This window comes from Marmota marmota, unplaced genomic scaffold (assembly GCF_001458135.2).
Source record: "Marmota marmota marmota unplaced genomic scaffold, marMar, whole genome shotgun sequence".
Classification (NCBI taxonomy): Eukaryota; Metazoa; Chordata; class Mammalia; order Rodentia; family Sciuridae; genus Marmota; species Marmota marmota.
Genome location: NW_026000241.1, coordinates 25,957,335 through 25,982,273, shown reverse-complemented (window position 1 = coordinate 25,982,273; position 24,939 = coordinate 25,957,335). Strand labels below are relative to the sequence as shown.

At 31.4% G+C, this 24,939-nt stretch overlaps 1 protein-coding gene across 3 annotated transcripts in view; it reads right to left on the bottom strand.

Moving 5' to 3' along the window:
* The window catches only part of Top2b (DNA topoisomerase II beta), a 43,880-nt gene that overhangs the window by 6,654 nt on the left and 12,287 nt on the right, over window positions 1-24,939 (bottom strand). For all 3 annotated transcript variants that reach the window (XM_048795451.1, XM_048795450.1, XM_015489559.2), the window contains exons 8-31: window positions 23,919-24,020; window positions 23,701-23,838; window positions 23,022-23,160; window positions 22,512-22,669; window positions 22,216-22,341; window positions 21,206-21,316; window positions 21,013-21,118; window positions 20,048-20,157; window positions 19,518-19,610; window positions 19,312-19,426; window positions 17,830-17,951; window positions 17,488-17,636; window positions 16,704-16,935; window positions 14,432-14,566; window positions 13,581-13,781; window positions 12,415-12,610; window positions 12,177-12,268; window positions 9,124-9,279; window positions 8,896-8,979; window positions 6,428-6,622; window positions 3,219-3,363; window positions 2,796-2,957; window positions 1,103-1,304; window positions 32-111 (exon numbers count right to left, since the gene is read on the bottom strand). In XM_048795451.1, coding sequence (XP_048651408.1) covers window positions 32-111; window positions 1,103-1,304; window positions 2,796-2,957; window positions 3,219-3,363; window positions 6,428-6,622; window positions 8,896-8,979; window positions 9,124-9,279; window positions 12,177-12,268; window positions 12,415-12,610; window positions 13,581-13,781; window positions 14,432-14,566; window positions 16,704-16,935; window positions 17,488-17,636; window positions 17,830-17,951; window positions 19,312-19,426; window positions 19,518-19,610; window positions 20,048-20,157; window positions 21,013-21,118; window positions 21,206-21,316; window positions 22,216-22,341; window positions 22,512-22,669; window positions 23,022-23,160; window positions 23,701-23,838; window positions 23,919-24,020 — 3,349 coding nt within the window. The remainder of the gene's footprint in view (window positions 1-31; window positions 112-1,102; window positions 1,305-2,795; window positions 2,958-3,218; window positions 3,364-6,427; window positions 6,623-8,895; window positions 8,980-9,123; window positions 9,280-12,176; window positions 12,269-12,414; window positions 12,611-13,580; window positions 13,782-14,431; window positions 14,567-16,703; window positions 16,936-17,487; window positions 17,637-17,829; window positions 17,952-19,311; window positions 19,427-19,517; window positions 19,611-20,047; window positions 20,158-21,012; window positions 21,119-21,205; window positions 21,317-22,215; window positions 22,342-22,511; window positions 22,670-23,021; window positions 23,161-23,700; window positions 23,839-23,918; window positions 24,021-24,939) is intronic.

Here is a 24,939-nt window from a genome sequence, read left to right as displayed (position 1 = left end):
AATTAACAATGAGATGTCTAAATGAGCATACCATCTTCTGACTTCTGAGAGTAGGAAGGAAATGAGAAGAGATTCCCAAAGTCCTGACTTTTTTTGTCATGTGAAGATTTTCTATTAGAAAGAAAATAAACACCACAAAGATGATATAATTAAAATTAAAATGTCTGCTTTTAACCCTGACAAGTTATTGCAGGATTATTATCACAGAGTAAAACTTTTGTTCTTTCATTTCTTTCTCTTTTTCTGTTAAAGACAGGACCAAAAAACCTTTTTCACCAGTGTGCATACCTGCACACAAACCATGTTGATACAGACACACAGGAAAAATCAATAATTTAACATAAAATAAGAACTGAGCAATGGTTTAAAGTTATTCAAAATACCATTAAACAAAATTCTATGATTGATAGAAATAATCATTCCAGAATTTGACATCAGCAAATTATTAGCAAAGACCCAAGGAGAAAACAGAATCTCCCTTAGAGCAGGCAATAATCTCTTATCTTAGGCCACAGGTAGGCAATTATTTCAGAATTTGGTCAAGGCCAATTATTTTAAGTGAAAAAAATACTTTACAAAACCTCAAATAGTTCACAAACTTTATATCTTGAATTTTCGTACTGACAGTCACTAAAAGCAAGGAAAAAAAAAAAAGATCAAGGCCAAATTCAGAGAAGAAACAAACTTCTCAATTTGAAAATTTGAGTAACTTTTCTCAGAATCAAGAGTTATCCAACAATATACCATGAGCCTCCTGTGTATTTTTGTAAGTAATATTTTACTGGAATAGCTATACTCAATTATTTACATAATGTTCATGGCTCTTGTCTCATTACACTGGCAGGAATGAGTAGCTATGACAGAATCCATATGGCCTGCAAAGCCTAAAATATTTACTGTTAGGCACTTTATGAAAAAAAAATTGCCATTCCTTCCTCTAAACTACAGCAATAGCTATGGAATAGCTACAATATTAACAAGATTAATTCATGAAGAAAATCTTACCTAGAATCATAATTTCTTGGAACTCACTATAAGATCTTTGGCAAAAGCCTAAAACAACTACATCATATTATTAAACAGCAGCTGCTTCATTACTTACTCTGGAGTAGTTTTTGATTTGCCTGGAGAAAATGTATATTCATCTTTATCTAAACCATCTGAAGGAACAAATTCGTCTTCCCCATCATTTGTTATGGGAGATGCTTTAACTTTCAATTCCTCTAAATCATTATTGTCATCATCATCATCAGCATCATCATCCTCTTCTTCAGAAAAATCAAATGTGTACTTAGGTCTTTCAGCTACAAGAATAAAAAATAAATATTAGCCAGGCATGGTGGTACAGACCTAGAGTCCCAGCTTCTCCAGAGACTAAAGGAGAAGGATGGCTTGAGTCCAGCCTGGGCAACATAGTGAGATCCCATCTCAAAAAACAGACAAAAGAATGTTAATTTAAATCCTAGCTTTATCCACATGAAATATTTTTAAATACACGAGGAAAAAAACAAGCATTAAGATACAAAAACGAACAATTTTGCCTCAAAATGTTATAATCTGTCTTACACTTTTCTGGAGGGTACACAATGCTACATATTAAAACAAACTGACAGGACTATTTGGTTAGAATGCTATTTGTTATACTTAAATATTACTCAAAAACAAAAAGTAGTCAAAAGGCCTTGTTGCCTATAACCACTGTACAAATTACTACTACTATTTCCCATTTTCTGGGGTTACAAATGACAATTTTTGTAGTTCTTTAAAAAAAAAGAAGTTTTTAATCTAAAGAGGCTAAGAGAAAACCTATCTTCAAAGTTCATTTTACCATGAAATAACAAAGACAGTAAATTTCAGATAAATGAGAAAAGACAGGAAACATAAAACCTCAATATGATAATAAAACAATAGTTTGATATAATGCAAAAAGATACCGGTATGGGGAAAGACATTGGTATAATGTAAGCTAGTTTTATAATTTCTAGGTTTTATGGAATAAAATTTTTAAACATTTGTATGATATGAAATTTTATATTTCATTTTTCATGTTTGGAAAAGCCTAAATACATTTTGAAGCACTTTATTAATTTTCATGTAACTTATACCTCTGTTCTTTCACCTATATATATGTACATTAGGAAAAGAAATTCAATCACCTAATGATTAGAAAAATCAAAATTTCAAGGCCTGACATATAATTAAAAATATATCTACCAGAGTTACATAACCACAACGTTGCATCATTCATTTAAATAAATTAGGACTTACAAAATTTGAGAAGAATTGATAAAACAAGAAATACATCATATTTTAATTGAATACTTCAAGTTTATGTATATCCAGAAAGGACCAAGTCACATGCTTACAGGAATTTAAAATAAAAAAATGGGATTCTACAGTTTAATCTTACCTCTGGGATTATCTAAGAGATCTATGTGCATAGAATAAAATTCTTAAATTAGGAGAAATTTTTCATGACACAAGTGGTAGAAAACAAAAACAAAAGCACAAAGGTCTTCTAATCCATCACTGGCATACTTCTAATGCACTTTTTTAAAAACCAAGTAGCTTAAAAAAGTTATGGAGGGAATATATTCCAAACTCTATAAGATTCAAGAAGAAAATATGATTTACTTTAGAAAAATGTGTGTCCAACTTTACTAGAAAAGATCATTCTAGAATTTTTTTTGTCTTACTATAACTTCTTTTGTCTTACTATAGCTTTAGCAACATAGCTAATACTAATAATTTCAAACTATATAATATACAAAAAAACATGAAACATATCATTATACCAGCTGCTCTCCTAAGCAAAGAATCTCTTGGAATAACCACAGGTTCTGTTTCTTCCAAGTCACTTTCTGACTTGGATTCATCATCTGACCAAGGATTCCGTTTCTTCACTTTTTTTGCACCAGGTTTACCAGATGATGTAGGTGTTTTTCTAACCCTGGTACCTAAAAGCAAAACAACAGTAATAAGATATACAGAAGTATTTATACAAATGTAATTAGTACAAATAAAAGTGCTATAATGAAAAGTTCATTATAAAATAATAAATGTTCATGAAAATTGAAAATATTACTTCAACTACTAGCAACTTTAAAAAAAAAAAAAAAGCACAACTTAAAAACTCCAGAAATACCCGGTACACATAATATTCTCTGTGTGTATGTGGCGCTCACACTCACACACACACACCCCCAATAATTTCTCACCAGGCTCCTTTTTCTCCTTTTTGGGTTTGGGACCTTTATTTACAGGAACTGATGAAGTCAGTGCCTCTTCTCCTGTACCTTCTACTGGTGTTCCACTGAATTCTTCATCAAATTCCACTTTCACTGTTGTGGTATCAAGATCACCCTACACATTAAAAAGAAAATTAAATCATAAATATGTATATAAATTAACACTAAATATTTTAGAAATATACTTCCACTTAATAGAGAGCTTCTTTATATCAAGTGTGTTCTTTAAAAATGTGACCCTTGATGGAAATCAATATGGAGCTTCCCTAATACACCAAGAATGGAACCACTATAGACCCAGCTATATCACTCTCCTTGGTTTTTACTGAAAAGAATTAAAGTCGGCATTCTATAGTGATACATGCATGCCCATGATATAGTAGCACATTTCACACCAGCCTAGGTGCCTGTCTACATATGATTAGATAAAGAAAATGTGAAATAGACAGACACTGGAATTTTTTACTCAGCCATAAAGAACAATGAAATTATGTCATTTGCAGAAAAAAAATGGATGCAACTTGAAAACATCATGTCACGCAAAATAAGCTGAACTTAAAATGAAGTATTATATGTTTTCTCTCTCATGTAAAGGCTAAAGAGAAAAAAGGTAGGGGGCAGGGAGGAATCTAATAAAAATAGAAGGGAAACCAGTAGAATAGAAGGAGACCAGGGGAGAGAGGAAAGGAAGGGAGAAAAAGGGAAAGTAGAAATGAAATTGACTAAATTATGTTGTATGCATGTATGAATGTGTAGTAACAAATCCCACTAATCTGTATTTAGTTGAGGCCCTAAAATATGACTATGATCAGATCATGTTTTACTTTATTTATCTGAAGCAAATTATATTGCTTACTAATCTAATTTTCTGGTACCTTCAATGAGATCACAGCTTATGCTTACAAGAAGTCAGCATCTGATAATCAAAGAACTTGCAAATAGCTAAGCACACTAAAAGGCACCTGCAAAGTAAGTTCCTATGGTCAAGGCTTATATAGACTAGAAAAGACATTCAAATTTTTGAAAGACAATAAGTAACACGTGTCATGCACTGCTAGGCACTGTAAGGCAAAGTCCCCAACCCTAAGACTATGGGGGCAGAAGGATAGAAAAAGACTAATCATTATGATACAAATAACAAATACAGAAGGCAGTGACACAAGGTGGAAAGTGAGAAACTGCTGAATGCAGGGTCAGGGAAGGATCCATAGAGAAGGCTTTCTGATTGAGTTCTGAAGGAATCATGTAAGTTTGCTAGGTGAGTAGTAAAGAGTATCCCGAGTTCTGAAGGAATCATGTAAGTTTGCTAGGTGAGTAGTAAAGAGTATCCCTAGCAGAAGGCAAAGAGGCATGAAATACCACATTATGTTTGATCTATTTGGCTTTAAACACAGAAAAGAGTCTACTGTAATTCAAGGAAAAGTGAGGAGAAAGAATAGCCTGGAGTATAAACATAAGAAGGCATGTAGATATTAAATCACTATATACCAGACTCTGTATGTAAGCAGTGGAGAGTCACTTACTTTTTAGAAATATCATTCTGGTGGTAAAAGACAAATCTAAAAGGAATAAAGTAGAAAAAAAAAAAGCAGAAATCACAACTAACTAGAGACAGGGAGACTGGATAAGACCACCACTTTAAAGTACTCAGAGACAACTTATATAATTCTAAAGCAGTGTCAAAAGGCACCAAGGTAAGTATATGGATTTTGGAATTACTTAATAGGCAGCCAATAGTATTTATAGATTAAATGGGAAAACTCACATTTTTTGGTGGTTAGTGCTGGCAGTGAGTTAAGATACTAAGAGAAGGCACAGAGCAGGTTTTGAAATCAGAACAAGAGGTCCAGTTGTAGATGTGCTAAGTCTGAGGGGTTTGGGCATTCTAGTGGCTATGTAAGCCTAGCACTCCTGAAAATATCTCCTGGCTTAGAGACATAGATTTAAATCATCATTGAAAGTGGGAAAAGCTCTGAGCAAACATGTGATTACTTAAGGAAAAGATGTGTAAAATGGAGAAAAGAGTGCTGAGAACTGCAGCTAAAAACAAATGAAAAGAAGAAAACCCATTTTCCTATGGAGAAAGTCAAGTGTGTATGTGGTGATGAGAAAAGCAAGAGGAGAGTGGTAAAGACTTCAGTTTATCAGAAAAGAAGAGAGTGCCTACTCTAGTGTCACAATGTTCCTATGCTTCAAATACTAGCTCTGTACAGAAAATTCTCCAAACTCTAACTTAAGCTCTTAGTTCTAATTAGACCTATCCTCTTTTCCAAACTACTTACGTATCTACCTATATATACCTACATATATAGTTAAATCAATTTATCTATCTATCTATGCACTACATTTATATCCATATACAGGACCCCCACCACCAACATACACACCTATATATCTACATATATATTCCTTGGACTCCAAAATATCAATCTGCCCACAAATATTAACCTAAACATACTGCACATCCTGTTTTCTCAGTCCTGAACTTTCTTTCCAACCTTTCCTTCTGGCTAACCCTGGCGATCCTGCTCAAGGACAAGTAAATGTCATTTTTTTTTTTTTAAGTCCTCAATAGCACCTATCAGTGCCAATTACATAGGATGTGCTTACTACTTAAAGGCAAAAATAAATAGATGAATATTAAAAGATAACTTAATTTGAAAGCCAAAAACCCCTTTTCTTCTATAAGAGTTCCTTAATTGGTCATGATATAGAAATTAAGTTTATATTTTAAAGCTAATAAGCTCTTTTGTGCTAAGATTTTAATTTAGAAAGTTGCTGAGTGGAGTGCTGAATAATTCATGTAAAAAGTGAATTAAAACTGGGTGCAGGGGCATGCACCTATAGTCCCACCTACTTGGGAGACTGAGGATTGCTTGGGCTCAGGAGTGCAAGACCAGCCTGGGCAACATAGTAAGACACCCATCTTAAAAAAACAAAAAATCCTGAATTAAGTAAGCAGCTTTTCACATGTATGTGATCCTTGATCAATAATATATTGTTCTTTCCATGGATCAACTGCTCTCATAGAATAAGATTTCCTGATAACAACTAAAATATATTAGAAAAAAATAAAACATTATTAAGCTCATGGTAAAAATTAGAATTATATATATATATATATTTACATAATATAGAAATAGACTAACTAATAAGCCAACACAAGAGATGTATTATACCTTCTTTTTTTTCAGCAACTTTTTGCTGGCATCTGCCTTCATAGCGGTAATTTCAGGAATTATTCTTCTCCCATAAGGTGAGGGCATTGTCTCTTCCAACTGAAGTTTCTTCACCTTAGGTTTGCCAACTTTACCTTTTATTGCTTTTCCAGACATTCCTGCCAGAATATCTTCTCGTTCTTGTGCTTCCACTTTCTGAAGTATAATTTTAAGGGGACAAGGGATGCATAAACAACTCCTTAGAAAAGATAAAACACTACAGCATAAAAAAAGTAAATTTTACTAAGAAATAAAGCTTGTCTTTCAATCTGAGATTAAGTAATGGGAAAGAAATGAAAGAAAGTGAGAAGACCCGAGTTGTAACCCCAATTCGCCTAACTCATTTTTAATACAAGGGGGTGGTAGTGACTAAATGACTAAAATGATCCCTTCCAATTCTAAGATCCTATATAGATTTATTATTATAGGACCAAGACCTCTGATGACCTGGTATCATCAGAAGTCTGACAAATCACACAAAGGCAATTCTATTAAGAAGTATAAAGCTATTTTCCATTGTTTTAGTCATAATAGTGGTTCATAAATGCAAAATCAGAAAGTATGAAAAATTAAAAGTCTCAAGATTCTTAGACTGAACTTATGAGGTTCTAAATAACAGTAAATGAGGACATAATCAAGATTAATGTCATATATTCTGTATTTTACAAAATTATTCTTTGAAATATTAACAAGCTTTGAAAGATACAAGGAAAATTGTATCTCTTGAAAGATATTTAAAGAGATATTTATAACACAATAATTTAATAAAAATAACATAAGTTTTTAAACCAAAGACCTGGATTTTAACCTTGACACTCCTACTGTTAATATGTACCCTTAATAAATAAATAATTTGGCCAGGTGCGGTGACGCACACCTATAATCCCAGCAGCTTGGGAGGCTGAGGCAGGAGGCACTAAGCAACACAAGTTCAAAGCCAGCTTTAGCAAAAGCAAGGCACTAAGCAACTCAGTGAGACACTCTAATTTAAAAAAANTATATTATAATATATATTGTATATAATATAATATATATATAAATATATATATATATATATATATATATATAAAATATATGGGGCTGAGGATGTGGCTCAGTGGTCCAGTACTCCTGAGCTCAATCCATGGTACCCACAGATAGACAGATTAGATGGATAATTTGCAGAGCCATGTATGCAGTAGGCATTAAAAATATCTGTGATCCCCATTTTATGATGAGGGGCTCACCAGATAAATACTTGTTCTTAACCATAATGATATAAGTCCTTTCTAAGAAAGTTACTTAAATTCTCTAGGGTCTGGATCCTTATCTGTATAATAGATTAATAATAATATTTTTCACTTAGGGTGGGGATAAGGTCACTTTGAGGACTACACAAAATATAGCATATAATATTCAACTAATATAATGATTAGACTTTAAATGATACAGAAAGACATGAAATTTAAGTCTAAATTGTTTTAGATGGTTAAAGAATACTACATCTAGAATTTAAATAAGTTGTTTGGACCTACTTTGTTAATAATAATAAGATAAAGTGACGAATTAAAAGTGAAATGAACATTTTTTTTCCCACTAAGGTTGCTTTGAATGTTGTCTTCAGTAATGAGGAAATTTATGGGAATAATCACTAAAAGTTTTCCGTTTTATTCTATTACTCACTGATCAAATACATTAATATTAATCAGGAGCAGTAAGTTTCCTTTTAACATAGACTTGCTTCATTTAAATGGATCCCCCCACAGTTCTGGGGATCCAACCTTGGGCCTCATACATGGTAGGCAAGTACTCTACATCTGAGATATATCCATGAGTTCAATATTAATTTTGTAATGTATAAACCAGCAGGAAAAATGTGACTCTAATTTTTAAAAAGTATAAGTAATGAACAATATTTAACAGGCATAAATCAAGGTATAATTGCTGCCATTAACTTAATTTTTAAAGTGGACAATTTTAGACAAGGTTTGCATTTTATATTTTTTTGTATACATTTTTTTCTTTTATTTATAAATTGGAATTCTGCTTGGAGAAAACTAGAAAAAAAATTTTGTTGTTGTTGTTGTTGTTGTTATAAGTCTAAAGAGACTATTATTTCACTCCCAAAGTCAATTATTTATACAATTGTATGATCTTACCTCTTTCCAGGAAAACATTAAAATGACTCAATTAGTTGAATTAGAAGTCAGTTAAGAAATTTTAACTAATAGAAAGTATTAGAATTAATTTATTCTAAATTTCTAACATTTATATTCACACATAATAGAAATAACTTCTTTATAAATTTGTAGCTCTATAGCTTAGCATAGAGCTAACTTAGCTTTTAAGTGAAACAGAGGTAAAGGAAATTCTGAGATAATTTTAGAAGTTTTCATTCTTATCTTACAAACATAGTTTTCCAAATATATTTTAAAAGAGACTTAACATACATCTAGTTCTTCAACAAATGCTGCTAAATCTTCTTTCCAAAGATCTGAAGGAGATTTTCTTTTAAGATCATTGACCTCTCGTCCCTATAATAAAAAAGTAGTAGAGTTTGACATTCAATAACTTTCAAATGTATAAAGAGTAAATCAAAATACTTATATTTGGAAAAAGAAAAAAGATATGGGGAATACTGAAATAGTTTCAAATTATTTAACCCACAAAGTTCATACTTTTGCATCTCTCTGTTTAATCAGTTCTTCAACTTTTTCTTTAGTAAGAGACCACAGAGACATATTTAAAATATAATTAAAATCAGGGCCTGAAGGAGTTCCTGAATCAGAGGAACTATCATCATGCTGGTTTTGCGTTTCTTCCTCTTCTGCTGCCTGTAAAAAATAATAAACTTCATATTAAAGTCCTATATAATATCAAATGAGTGTTTAATTTATTGAATACTGACTTAAAAATAATACAAGCGCTACACCTTCAGGGTGGTAAGGTTATTCCAGATTATCTGCAAAATTACCTATAAACCTGTATTTCCTACAAAAAAAGTTTAAGGGCTGAGGATGTATGGCTCAGTGGTAGAGCACATACCTTGTATGTGTGAGGCTCTGGATTTGATCTCCAGTATCAGGAAAAGAGAGGGTGGAAATTAAGATTTTCTAAAGATGCACAATAAAATCTTTAGAAGCAAAAGTATCTTCAGTTCCTATTCACCCATAAATCTGAGGAAAAATTAAATGCTTTCCCCAGAAACTGAGTCATGAATTAAGAAGACACTATCTTAAAAATTATTGAATAGAACTAATGTTTTATCATTGCATGTTGTCAGATTTTTATACTGGTGAATGAATGAGAAATTTGAAACCCAAAATGAATATCACTAGAAAAATGCTTTTATTTGTAATAAATGTAAATAAAGTACATTCACTCAATAAGGATGACATCTTAATAAAAATTCTCTAAAGCAAAAAATACTCATGTGAGAACTCAAAATAAATTCACTCAAGAATTTAAGAGTTGGTTAGAGTAAGAAGTATCAGAGCTTTTCTGGGATTTAATTTATAAGGTTTTTATTTTTTTTCTTCTTCATAAAAACAACTGACAAAAAAAAATCCCTCCTGTATTAATATTAAATTTCAAAATACAATGAATGTAGCAAAAGTTATTTTAGGTGACACTGCCTTTAACAGTTTAAAAATAGACATTTCATAAAATGTATCTATGTTGTTTAAGGCACTCATGATAATTAAAAATGATACTCCATCAAGCAAAAAAATTCACTTTTGGTAATAGAAAAAAAATAGCTTTACAATTAAAAAGTTTTAATAATGTATATATACACAAAATAAGGTTCACTTTGGAAATAAAAAAATTAAAATTAAAAATGCAAAGCAATATGCTTCTTTATAGGAATGAAACTAACTCAATTAAGCAACATAAGCCAAATAAGGAATGCTGTTGAGTTGATAGATGATTGGTAAGTGCCTAGATAACTCATGACAAATTAAGTATTCTACAGTTTTTAAAAATTTTCATGAGAACTTAGGTTGCTATGGAGAACTTAGGTTGTTAAGACTACTGAAGAATATTATTAGGATGCCTTAAAATCCTGTGTAAGCCCATACTTGAGAAGTCCATTCTGCATAGCTTTTAATGACAAAGTATTGTAAATGAGTACTCTATGAATATATATGTAAATTTCATTCTTAAGAGGAATACAACTAATAACATCTTCAGAAATGAATGAAAATTAGATTTTCAAGTTCTAATGTCAGAATTCCATTAAATTTTAGGAAAAGGCCTCAATCTTCTAGTTAATTCCTTTATAATTCTAACTCTCTTCTCCAACTTCATAGAAAAGAACACTCTTGTAAGAGCAATAGCTTTTAGTACCTGAACCCCCTTCTCAAGCATGGCCAACATGCCAAAAAAAATTGATGATGATAATGCGATTACTTAAATCAATTTAGCCTTTACCCACAGATTCTACTTTCACCAGAAGGGCATTCTCAAGCCACAGACACCTTTACCCTTACAAACTAAGCATTAAAATCATTAGCTTTCTAGTTAATATTTTAAAGATATAGTTTAAACCAATGGTAATACAAACATGGGCAAGTAATGCAGAAACCATAATTTGGAGTTTAACAAAACAATAAAACACACTAAGAGGAAACCAAAGAGCTCCAATCATCTTAATTTTAAATGTTGCCCATCTTGTCCTACCCTATTTTCTTCAAATGATGAACAAGCCTATTATCAATTTACTTTGGTTTTACTCACTTTAATATATGGCATTTACTGACTATAAAAATCAAAAAAATTAAAAAATGTGAACAAATGCAGAATTTCAATGTAATTTGATGGAAAATATGAAAACATTATGGTTGAGAACTCTAAAGTGTAGGAAAGTCTAAAATTTCAGTTTGTTATGTCACAATCATAACTATCTTTAAGAGATGTTAACATTATCAATATCATATATTCAATTAATCCATTTAAATATCTAAAAGTTAATTCAAATTTTCTTCCTTTTCTACATTTTTTGTTCTCAATCACAATGCTATGTTGCCTTTTCAATCTTTTCTTTTAATTATATATAACATCAAGTAAGTAATTCCTTAAGGGACTCTCAAAGTTTCTATATTCTATTCATTGAAGTAATATTACTACTTTATGATCTGAAATGGACAACTTAAATAATAAGACATCAGACTTTTAATCTAAGTTCCAGGGTATAAATCTCTGACCAAAATTCTAAGAATGAATAGAGTACATACTTTTGGTGCTCAATAAGTATTATAATAATAATTATATTGCTTCTTGACTTCCCAGTCTTAACCAAAACAAGATCAAGTGAGCTGTGACCAGATGCCATATTGTGATCATAGACTACATTGCCAAATGATTTTGAGTGCTACTAGTCAGGCTCCAAGATAGTATACATGCACCTCATAAAAACCACCACCACAAATGACACCCTTTTAATGGCAAGCTCAGGAAAAAAAAAAAGGCCAAGAGACTGAGCTACCTTCTGACACCTGGAGTCATTTCTCCAGGCCCTGGTTGAGTCACACTGGCAAAGTGCTTAGTGGTGGTTGTGCACTGCAAATTCCTGTACTGTATCTGTTCTGTGGATAAACAGAAGACTTCAGTCTCCAAACACAACTCAGCACCTTTACCAATCAACGCTAAGTTTAAAATTTAGGGGTTGGGTTTTTGTTTTGGAAGTTGCTTGTAAAAGCTTCTCTGAATGTCTTTTTCTGCAAATGATTACCTTTTCTTGTGCTTCTTTCCAGGCTTTCACTGGGTCAGATTCATAACCTCTCTGGACTAACATTTGAATCAAATCTTTCTTTGACCTATTCTCTATGTGAGGGAAAAATAAAGTTAGGATCAAGAAAAGAGATTCAACTTGTATTTGTTTATATTCTACTGATAAAAATGTTTTCTATTAATAAAGATTTTTTTTTCCATTTTAACTAATGTTCAAAATTTTAAAAGTTGCACCTTACCTATAGTAATTTTCCCTTGTATCTTCTCTAAAATGAAACGGGCCTGATTGTTAAGCTTTGTAGATTCTGCTCCCAACATTCCTACAAGCCATTCCTTACGTAAACCATAATAACTTAATCGTAAATCAAAAAATTCTTTCAGAATGTCTTGTACAGTTTCATACTTCTTCAGACATCCCATATGATCAAAGAGTACCTAAGCAAAAGATATTTTTTTAGATAATATAAATTCCTACTGATATTTCAATTTATATGTCATCTATAATATTTAGAATAACCATACTACACATATAAACACACTTAGTATCCCTAAAAGCCATTAAACAGAAATAAACCATTAAGCACATTTCTGTAAATATTCCTTTGGTGCTGCAAGAAACCAATAAAGTCAATTCTTAGAAACTATGAAAATACTTAAAGTAATAATTTTCATAGATAAAATAAGTCCTTTTTAAAAAGCATTATTAAATTAGTTATAAAAACCACAGAATATTTTTGCTTCGAACTAAAACATATTCTCTAAGCTTAAAAACATTAAAATTCTCCCTCCCTCATGTACTCAGTAAATACTCATTTGCCACACTCTTTTATAATTACTTGTGCTAAAACTCATTTATTCAAACTATTATTTTTCTCCTTTTTCTATTAGCCTTTCTTAGTAGACACATTTTTTTCCAGCCACTGTGCTACTACTAGATTTTTATTTTCTTTTAATCTATTTTAAATCTAAAAGTTAATTAGAAATAACTTGGATAATCACATCAACTTTTTATCTTACTCCCCAATTATACATATTAAACATACAAGTTTAATGAAGAAAAAAAATTAAGTTTAACAAAGCAGATTTAACAAAGAGATAAATACTCTATAGTTAAATGCTAATAGAGATGGGCATGAGGCACATATAAATCCTGCAACAATCACTCTTACAACTTAGTTTCAGGGAAGGTGTGTGTTCCTTTGTGTTCATGCCCAGATACATAAACACAAAGTTGAAAGTAAGGGTCATGAATAAATGAAGAAAGGAATGTATCCCCAGATTCTTCAGCAACTATACAGGTGGAAACATGCATGCAAGCCTACATACAGTCACTCTTATCATGAATCCAATAACAACAAACACCTATGACATGCAAGAAAGATTAATAGTAAACCTGATACATTACCATGGAATTACAAGTAAGAGTAGTTTGAAGCTTAAAAACTTTATGTAATCCAGCAGCTTCTGCTTGTGCTAGTTTCTCTTCTGTCATTTTCACCACAAATTTCACAGTTGTGTCCGTATGATATTCTTTATAATCGGAAATTAATGCTGGTGTTTTATCTGTTCCATTTAGCATAGGTTCTAAAACCTGTTCCTTATATACCTATAAAAGATTTAAAAATTAGTAATTCTTTTTATGACTTACTCTCATGTTCTCATACTAGAAGTCATGCAATCTTTCAAAACTCCTCCACTCCTATAAGGGAGAGGAAAGGAAAACTCCATTTCTATTATCTCTTGCTCAAACACTATAGAAAAGAACATGTGGGGATATTCTCAGTGATGAGAAGACATATAAGGTAATAGTTCCGATCTACTCCCACTTCAAAGGGCAAGATACAGTCTGACAGTATACAGGAGATGATATCAAGTAGAACTGACAATAATATGTATCAATTTAGATTTATAACAGCTGATGCTGACTTGTATGTACTGACCATATTTATAAGAACTCAAAACACTACTTATTATTCTATTCCTTTCATTTTAAGGTAAATACAAAGATATAGTCTCTTAAAAAAGCATTTATCTAACATAAGTCATACTATATTATTTGAAGAAGTTTTAATTAATTAATTAAAATAATGCTTTAACTACTATTTGAAAATTCAAAGCAAAATTCAATTGAATGGATAGAAATACAAACAGGAATTTTTAAACATTACACAGAACAAACAATACTGGGTCATTCTTATAACAAAGAATTTCTTAATGCAATGCCCTTCTTATGGGCACTCACATATTAATACTAACCTGTGTCCAAGTTCTAACTGGAAGCTCTGTAATTTCTACTGTGTTTCTATCCACCACAAATATTTCACCACTGACTGCATACTGGTTTTGACCAAGTTCTTGAATTGTGCCTTTAAAGTTTTTGTAGTTTGGAAGCTGCAGAAAAACAAAACATAAAACAAAACTTAGGCTTGCTTTGCTTAAGTACCAGGTCCCATATTTGAATGCCCCTTAGTCTATGGTCTACTGATGGTGGAAGATTAACATGACTAAAACTGAAATCCTGATCCTCAATTATCTCTCTCTAGATGATAATTCAGTGTGGAAACCATAGTTTCTGTTAATATAATTAAATATCTCCCCCAAGTCAACATTTTAGCATCATCTTTCTATTCTTTCTAGAATAGCACTTTTTTTTCCAACATATTGCTCCACAACTTCCTTTCCCTTAGATGATATCCTTTTAAATTCAAACTTCTTGGGCTTCACATTGAAAGTCTTCCAAAGTCTAAAGCCAATTTAATGTTCTAATTTTGTCAGATGATTTGTATCCTGCAGAATCATTAGTTTTCTCCTATACTTTGCTTGAATATTTTGAATATTCTCATTTTTATTCTCTCTGCTATGGCTTGGATATGGTCTGAGTGTCACCCAAGATTTCACCTGCTGACACTTAATTCCTAATGTTAGGCATTAAGAGAGTTGAAACTTAATTTCACTATTTTGTTTAGAGCTGGGGCCTTTGGGTAGTGATTAGGATTAGACAACGTCATTAGAACAGAGCCTCATGATTAAATCCTGGAAGTTTTATAGGAATAGTGAGAGAGGCCAGAAAGACACAGATATACATATGTGCTGTCTCTTTTCATGTGACGCTCTGCATCACTTCTGCATCACCTCAAGTCAGTGCCAGCAAGAAGACTATCAACAGATAATGCCTCTTAGATCTTGCACTTCCAGATGCATGAGACAGAATAAACCTCTTTTCTTCAAAAGCAGTCTATCTCAGGTGTTTCATCACTGTAACAAAAATAGACTAAGACCCAATCCATTAGCCCTAACACATTATGCAGTCCAATTCCATTGTCTAAATAAACTTACTCATCCTTCCCAACCCAATTAAGAAAGATTACTCCTCCTTCTAAAATTCATGATTTTATTGTCACCAAGAAAGTAGGCATGTAGCATAGGCATTTCTTCTTACATACTGAGTAACTATATTTTGCCACTGTAAATTTCAAGCCTTAATGTCATCCTGACAAAAGATCAACTTTTGGAAGACAGACCATACTCTTTAGCTCAATACTCAACACAGAGGCATGTGTATAGCAGGTACACAGCAAACATGCACTGATAAAACTCTAGCTTAACATTCTAACATGTTATCCAAAATAGTTAAAATAAAACATTATCATCATAAAAGTAAATTGATGCTTCTGTTAGAAATAAAAAATATGAACAAAGTAGTATGTAAACCATGTAATAATTCAATTTTTATTTTAAAATACTGGGAAACTAATACATCAAACTGTTAACAGTTTCTGTCTATATGGTAGATTTATGGCTTATTTTTTCTCCTTTTCTTATTTGTACTTTCAACAATGAGTATAATTATTTTTATAATATTTAGTGTAACATCGTAAAGGAATTTCCAAGACTTGGTAGTTTGAGAACAAAAACAAAGTTACTTATAATTTTATTGCAAAAACACCATTCCCTGTATAGTTCAAAGATTTGAAAGCCTGGAATATGGGATATTTTTTGTTAGAGTCTGTACATAAGTCAGGATGGCGCCTGGCATTTTGCCAGAGAAATGTTAGAGTCTGTAAACAAGTCTGGATGGCGCCTGGCAAAATGCCAGAGGGAGTGGTTTGTGAAGTAACGCCAGCGAGCCATTAAGTGTGGAGATTTCTTATTGGTTGACTGATGTATCTAGTTTATGCTAATTAAGATAAGCTGTGTGGAATGTATAAATACCACTCCTGTCCTACAATAAACGGCTCCCTCTCCTGCTGTATCAACGTACACAAGTTGTTCGTCACCCCCCGGTTATTTTGCTGCAGCCGGACTGCAGCAATTTTTGAATTTCAACAGTTTTTCCCCATAAATCTCACTTTCAGACTCATTCCTTTATATCTTTTATTGTAAGCACATATCAGGTTATATCATAAAAGGTCTTTATTGCCTGTAGTAGTTCTAAAGTGAAAATATTACATTATTTTTCTAAAATGACTGAACTTTACTACTCATACATTATCATTTGTAAAATAAACAATAAATTCTAAAAAATTACCATGGGATGAGGATCCAATCCTTCTAGCATTCGTCTGACATTGTTCACGATTTCCCTAGCATCATAGTTGGGTAGTTTACAAGCCCATCCAGTACCAATACCCTCAGCACCATTTATTAAAACCATGGGAATTATGGGAATATACCACTCAGGCTCTACACGTTGATTATCATCATAAAGGAACTTAAGCAGGTTGTCATCCACAGTAGGAAAAAGTAATCTTGCTAAAGAGCTAATGAAAAGAAAAAGAAGAAAATGGAAAAGTGGCATGGCTTTGAGAAATAATGCTTTTTATCATTGACTTAATGTATTTAACAGTAAAATTTACATAATGTTAGTATTAAATGCCTGTTTCTCTTGGGCACAAGCAAAGTGAAACGGCTCTATTTTACTTACATATTACTTATCTACCTAAATTCTTTAATACTGCTAAATAGCTGTTTAAAAATTTCCTATTATTGCACATCTAATAGGAATAAAGCATATAACCCATTTTTAACCTATAGAATAAAGTTGTATCAGGAAAAAAATAACTACATATTGAATAAAGCACATAATCCATTTTTAACCTATAAAATAAAGTGTATCAGGAAAAAAAATCTTTACTTTCATTGGGACTGATTTCACCAAGAATTTATAAAATTTAAGGCTAATGGACTTTGTTCTATTTGTGATCAAATAATTTGGAACATTAATAATCTCTCCACAGCTATTATTCTATTAAACATGTAGTTGATTCTAAACTTCAAATTTAACTTTATAGTATTAAACAGCAAATATTTACCTTAACATTGTGAAAATATAACGAGGACTTGCAGCATCTTTGCCACCATGAAGCCGAGTTCCAAACTGCCCAATGGGCTGAAGCAAGTTAATGTTGTTACTTCCCACGAAGTTCTGAGCCAAATTCACGATAGTCATCATCAATGCTTGCTATAGAATAGAAACAGAATATAACATTAATATTCTAAGTTTTCTATAATTATTCCTCAATTTGTATTAAAATATAAATTTACAATTCTATTACATTTTCAAAGACGTTATAAAAAGAAAAATGTTTCATTGGTATAGCTATGACTCTTGTCAATAATGAAAGTTCTCAATTGACTCCAATCTTAATGCTTACTTCTCCATGATGATAAGCAGACATCTCAGCAACAGATCCAGCCAACTGGGCGACTTTTACTTCACGTTTATCATTCCTCTTGAAACAGGTAAATAAAACTTTTCGTTGGCCTGGCTTAAAGCCTGTTAAAAAAGAACAGCCCTCTTGTAAAAATAATACTTCAAGATATAGTTGTAACAATTCTTTAAGTGGAAACAATGATCTATATATCCAGGCAAAGGAAAAAAAAAAAAAAAGCAAAGAGTTTGCTTTTAAAGAACAGCTGTTAGAAATCCTATAACAATATGACTACACACTAATACATTTTCTATTGTCACTAATATATTTTCTGTTGTAAAAGTGAATTGCCAATTGAATGACAATCTTCTGGTCTTAAAGAGTTTCCAAACACTCATAAAACCAAAATGCCAAATGTAACTAAAGTATCAGCAAACCACTGATGAGCCTGACAACTATAACTAAAGTATTCCAAATTGGAAAGACTCTTATAAAGATTTATTGTGGCTTTTCATGTAGGTTTTAGAATCTAATCAATCTGGATACTCTTCTCAACTTGGTATTTACCAGGTAACTGAGAAAGTCACCAAACAATAAGCCACAGTGTCCTCAGAGTAACAGAAATAATATCCTTTCTAACAGAGTTAAGTATTACATGAGATAATGTAAGCACTCTGCTTCCTTCTCAAGCTTCTTGTTCTAGGGCAATAAACTTAGTAATGATCTTTTTAGTATACACTAACCAGAGAATAAAATAATATAGTATGTCCACTTCTTTGAAATTTTTATAATCTAATTGAGGAGGCAAAATTAACATAGATAAAGGAAGAGGTGCACAATAACTGACATAGAACTTGAGGCATATGAAACCAATTTCAACTAAAATTGGTAGAAAAGACTTCATAAAAGTGAGGCAATTCAAGCTAAAAAGTAACAGATGGAGAGAACTGCTATGAGCTGGAAAAAAAACAAGGTTTACAAAACCCAACAAATTTGCTAAAAAGTTCTAAAATGGGAAAAGAAAAGAAAAGCCTAATAGAGGAGACCAAAAGCTGCTCTAGTGGGAAACAGTTTCTAAACTGTGTCAAAGCCAAATAAGTTAAATCACTAGGTTTTAGGTAATGAAGTATGTTCTTAAAGTTTATTCTCTGATAAATATTTTAGAGATTATCAATGCTCCACTTCTCCTTTTATTTTAGAAATTCTGTAATCAATGGGCCAAAGCTTTAAAGACGGCTTAAGTGGCAATTTTCCTGAAAAACTCAAAAAGGATTTAAAAGTTTCAAACTAAGGAATATTAAAAAATTCAGTTTTAACATATCTCAAAAGCAATATCAAAAAGGTTTTGAATTCCTCTGAATCAGTTCATCACATGTTTTGTAAGAATTTTAAAATGGATCATAAGGATGACCTAAAGTCCAAGAAATTAAACAATACTCAATAATACACACACAAAAAAAAAACCTTTTTATATAGGATACTCACCATCAACAAGAGATGGTATAGATCTTTCATTGTCTGAGTTTGAGAAAAGAATCAATTCCTTATTGATGAAATCATTGTAAGTCAAATGCTTTGTTGCTGTACCATATAAAAATTGCTAGGAGAAAAGTCATATATCAATATTGTCATTACTACAAGAATTTTAGTCTCTCTCCTTCTTCCCCAGATCACTGTTCTTTATGACTAACCTCTGGTAAGCCATGTAATCTACGCTGTCTTCGATCCTCCATAAAATTTGTTAACCACTCTTTTCTGTCATCAATCTTCTTCTTACTGAAAGCCTGAAAGAGTTCAAGTAATGATTTCACACATTAAAAATAAAATTAATTGTAGGGGCTGGGGATATAGCTCAGTTGGTATAGTGCTTGCCTCACATGCACAAGGCCCTGGGTTCAATCCCCAGGACAGATAGATAGATAGATAGATAGACAGACAGATAAAATTAACTGTAAAATTTATATTCACAAACAGCAAATAGTTAATTATTAACCTCAGGAAAATTAAAGGTATTTTCTAATGCTTTTGACAAAAATAACCCTGAACTTAGTCTATTAAGGAATTATGAATGACAGGCATAATCTGCAGAAAAAGACTAAAAGTTCACTCTCTGAACACTAAAATTTTAAAAGAAACTTATCTCAGCAAACCAGGATTGGGAGGAAATATACATCAGGTAGGGGATGGCTAACGTAAGAATTTTAAAAATTAACTTAATTACCAAGGTAATTGCAGCATCATCTTCAGGACCAGCATATCTAAACAAAATGCGATGCCTTTCCATATCAGCAAAATATTCCTTTGCCTCTTTAGCCGTACTGGTACCCAATCCTGTACAATTTAAAAAGTGAGTTGCACACATCAATAACTGTTAAAACTACTGAATGAAAAGCTGGTAGGGAAAATTATTAAAAAATAAAGTGGCAACACCCACACCAACAGATCAATCTTAATAGACAAAAAAAGACAAACTAGATATTACATGCCTCCTTACATAAGTATATAATGCTATCTAGCAAATATTCTGGGGTTGGTTTGTTTTATTTTGATGGTGCTGGGGGCAGAAAACATGCTACATATTAAACTACAGATAGATAATAGTCACAATCCAGAACAAACAGTTTAACTATCTTAATAAATAAATAACAAGGAAAACTATGAAAGAGAAATAATATATTCAGCAGTTAAAAGAGACTTACCAAATGTATTATGTTTGGATATTAACAAAAAGAAAACAAATATATATGTGTATATATGTAGATATATAGATATATCTCAATCATACATATTATATGTAATACACATTACTCATGATTGTACTACAAACTTATATTTTTATGTTGCTATTTATATATTAATATAATTATAAGGAATTTTAACATGACTAGATTTTTAAATACGTTAAAGAAAAGTATTTATTTTATTTAAAACTAATGGGTGGTGTGAAGAGAGGTTTAGATAAAACAAGACTGACCAAAGAAATAGTAATTGTTAAAGTACATGAGGATTTCATTATACTACTTTATATTTTTACAGAATTTTCTATGACATTTTTTTAAAAATCAGCAGTAACTGTTTTTGAAATCTAAGAGAAACTTTCAAAGTTTTTTTTTTCATATTTCTGTTATAAAAATAAATTTATGTCAGGAGTCACTTCACAAAACTTAAATATTTTAAAACACAAACCTTTGTAGTATTTTATTTTCCAGGCTTTCTGATTCTCTATATGTTTTTTCCACTCATCAAATTCAGGAATACTGTAGAAGGAAAGTTCCTGCTTATTTTTGCTTGCCTTAAATTAATTAAAAGAAAAAAAAAAATTAGTGTTTCTGCTGCTCATTAAGACAACAGTATAAAAATGTAATAATGTAAATAGTACCTTTACAATAGGAGTAATGAACTCTTCAAGAAAACCATGCTTCAAAAGTGATGGCCAGTTGTGATGGATGAAATTAATAAGCAGGCCCTTTATGTGAGAACCATCTTGATCCTGAAATTAAAAAAAAAAAAAAAAAGTAAAACCTCCTATAACAATTTTATGAATTGTTAACTACTTATATAGCCAAATTTAAAAACATATGAAGGCAGCAAAGAGACAAAGTTCCATTCAAAATTTTAGAACTGTATTTTATAAAACATTAGATCACCACAGTAAAAAAATATTTCTTAAAATGTGAATAAAGAATATAACTAGCAATACACTGAATTTTCCTGTCATTATAAAATATAATTATGTCTGTTATTTTTTCTTTCACTAAAAATTATTTTAAGGATGAAAAATCTGTAAAACGTGATTATAATGCCACTTCATTGCACAATGGAAGAGGAAATCCAAGGAGCATAGGCATAAGTCTTCACATGACCAAAAAATTATAAATATTCTGCTTAAAAATGTATAGCAGCTTTGTCAGTTGTAATTTTTTCTACTGATGCTTTTACCAAGAGTATACAAAAGAAAAACATTTAAATGCATATGAAATTCTTTCAATTTGTTAGTTTTGTCTTGATTACTGCCATTTTACTATTAAAATCCTCCTGATTTTTATGAATGCAATCACATATCAATATTAACCATTAATCTTTCCCACTTGTAGATTCCATCATTTCATTTCTACTCATGTGTAGGCTTAATCACTATAATATAATACTGTGTCTACTCTGCTCAAATTTACTGCATTTAAAAATATTTTTAAATAACCAAGATCAGTACCCAAATATTAAATAATATAAATTGTGCTCAACACAAATGTTTCTATTACAAAATGTGTTTTCTCCTCCTTGATGTACAATTACTTTCACTTACATTAACTTGGAACAAGTACCATGAAACATTTATCAAAAGGACAACCTGAACATATTAATTTTAAGTAGGTGATGACTTAAACCAACCTGATCAGTCATAATCATAATCTTTCCATAACGTAAGGTTTTCAAAGATTCTGCATCATCATAACTTTTCTTGTATTGTAAACCAACTATTTTAATAATATTGTTTATTTCTGCATTTTCCATGATCTGTGCAAAAAGAAAAATCATTGGAAGTATTTCAAAAGCATTAAAACACACAAAAAAATTACCAGAATTTACATTTTAAAGTTCAACAATTTTAGTAAAGTACTAAAAATGTCCTAAATGTGTGAAGATTTTACACACACACACACACACACACACATTCACACACGTACCTGTTTATGAGAAGCTTCTCGTACATTAAGAATTTTACCCCTGAGTGGAAAGACTCCATATCTGTCTCGTCCAATCACACCTAATCCAGACACAGCCAAGGATTTGGCAGAGTCTCCCTCTGTTAATATGAGTGTACACTCCAGAGAATGTTTGCCACCTAAGAAAAATTAAAAACTAAGTATACTCTGAATTTCTCATTTTACAGATCAAAAAAAATGAAGACATAAAAATTACTGCTCACAATGATAGTGAAAGACTGTAAGAGTCATCCCATATTACGCTCAGTACAGTTTAAGTTTTAAATAAATTTCTATCCCCTAAAATGTAGTAATGGTAGCACATGTGGCAATTTCAATGATTTTTAGACTCTGGTTTTTTTTTTAGAAAACAGTCTAAAAAAATTTTCTTGAACTGGATAAATTAAAAATAATTTTTATTATTTATTATTTTATTTTAATTTTAATTACATTTAAATCAAGATCTTTAAGAGAAAATAATCTGAATCTTACCAGCATCGTTAGCATCATCCAGTTTGGGAATACCTTTGATTTTACTATATTTTACTGATGAACATTTCTTATTCAGCTGAGTTTGAGCCTTAAATTTCACCCAATTCAGGATACTTTCTACAATACCACAATTAGAGGCCTAAAAAAAGAAGATAAAATAGATTATAAGAAGCTAACAGTACTATAAGGCTCAGTTGCAAATCAAAGATTGACTTATACCCTCATCTTATTTTCCAAAAATTAAGGTAACCCAATAAATATGTACAAAGTAAAATAAAATTTTCAAGTATGTAGAAAATAGTACATTTTATGTTATGCATTTTACTACAATAAGAATACTTGTACATTAAAATCACTAGATGAAATTGAAATCAGAGTAGAAAAGATAAAAACTGGAGCCCCAAAAGGATCTGTTCATTTGTTAAAAGGGAAATCTTTCAACAGCCAGTTCAAAGTTAAAAACACAATTACATAATTCCTTAATTTAGTTCTTGGAAAAACAATCAATGATTTGATGAAATACTGAAGTCCTCCGTTTGAAATTATCAGAATTAAGCATATTAATTTGTGGTGTAAACATGACTATATTCACAGTTAATACAATAAGACAAAGTAATCACAAATAGGATAAATCAAAAAAACAACTTCCACCTTGAAATATAATACAAGTTTTACTCACTGCTTTAAAAAATTTTTCTGATAGCTGACATTTGGACCCAAAACTTTTGGGCTGTAAAGTCATGTTTTCCTTAGTCTGAGAATCAAAAGTTGGATTTTCAATAAGACAATTGATAAAAACCCATATATGGTTTTTCACCTGTGAAAAACAGAAAAAGAAGTCAACATTAAAACTAAAATTATTTAAAAATTCAGCAAAATATATAAAGCATCACTTACTTGAAATGGTTTCACTGATACACCTGCTTTGTTTTTTTTCTTAACTACTTCAATCAGTTTACCAACAACTTGATCTACTACATAATCCACATGCCGTCCGCCCTAAAGAGGAAAAAAAAAAAAAGACGACAGAATCCCAAATCTTCTATAATTAAGGTAGCCAACAACTTCCAGTGATTTCATTTTTCTAGAGAAGTAATATAAGTCTCAGAATAACAATGTCAAAATTTTTAAATTAGATATTTTTGGCAACAGCACCAATAAACCAAGGCCAGTTCAAGAGGGGGGCCTTCTATACTTTAGACCAACCAGCTACAAATTGGGAGTTCCCATGACTTATTCAGGTTTGATAATTTGCTAGAATGGCTCACAGAACTCATAAACACATTTTAGCTTCATTTGGCAGTTTATTTAAAAATATATAACTCATGAATAGCCAATAAAAAGGTACATGGGGCAAGGTATGGGGCAGTAGATGGTGGGTACATCCTCTCCAGACATGCCACCCTCCCAACACTTCAATATAGACACCAACCTGGGATCTCTGAGAACCCCATTGTTTAAAAGCTTTCATCATACAGGTATAATCTTAAACTCAATCTCCAGTCCCTCTCCCTTCCCTAGAAATCAAAAGAGCTAGGGTTTCTAATTAATGTTGTTATTTCAGGCAACTAGCCCTGTCTATGCATCTACCACATGCTGAAATATTAAAAGACATTCCTATAACCCAACATATTTAGGAGTTTTGTGTTAGGAACAGGGACAAAGATCAAATGTTAGAACAAAAAAGTTAACTCCTATCATCCCTACTACTCAGGAAATTACAAATTTTAAGGAGCTCTGTGTCAGAATCAGAGACAAGAATCAAAATGTATATTTCTTATTATTCTATGCAACTATATAAAACTCTACATAGCCAACTCTATTATGCAGTGGAAATAATAGAGTAGGGGCTGGTAGTGTATCTCAGTGGTAGAATTTTTGCCTAACATATAAGAACCTGGGATCCATCCCCAGCACT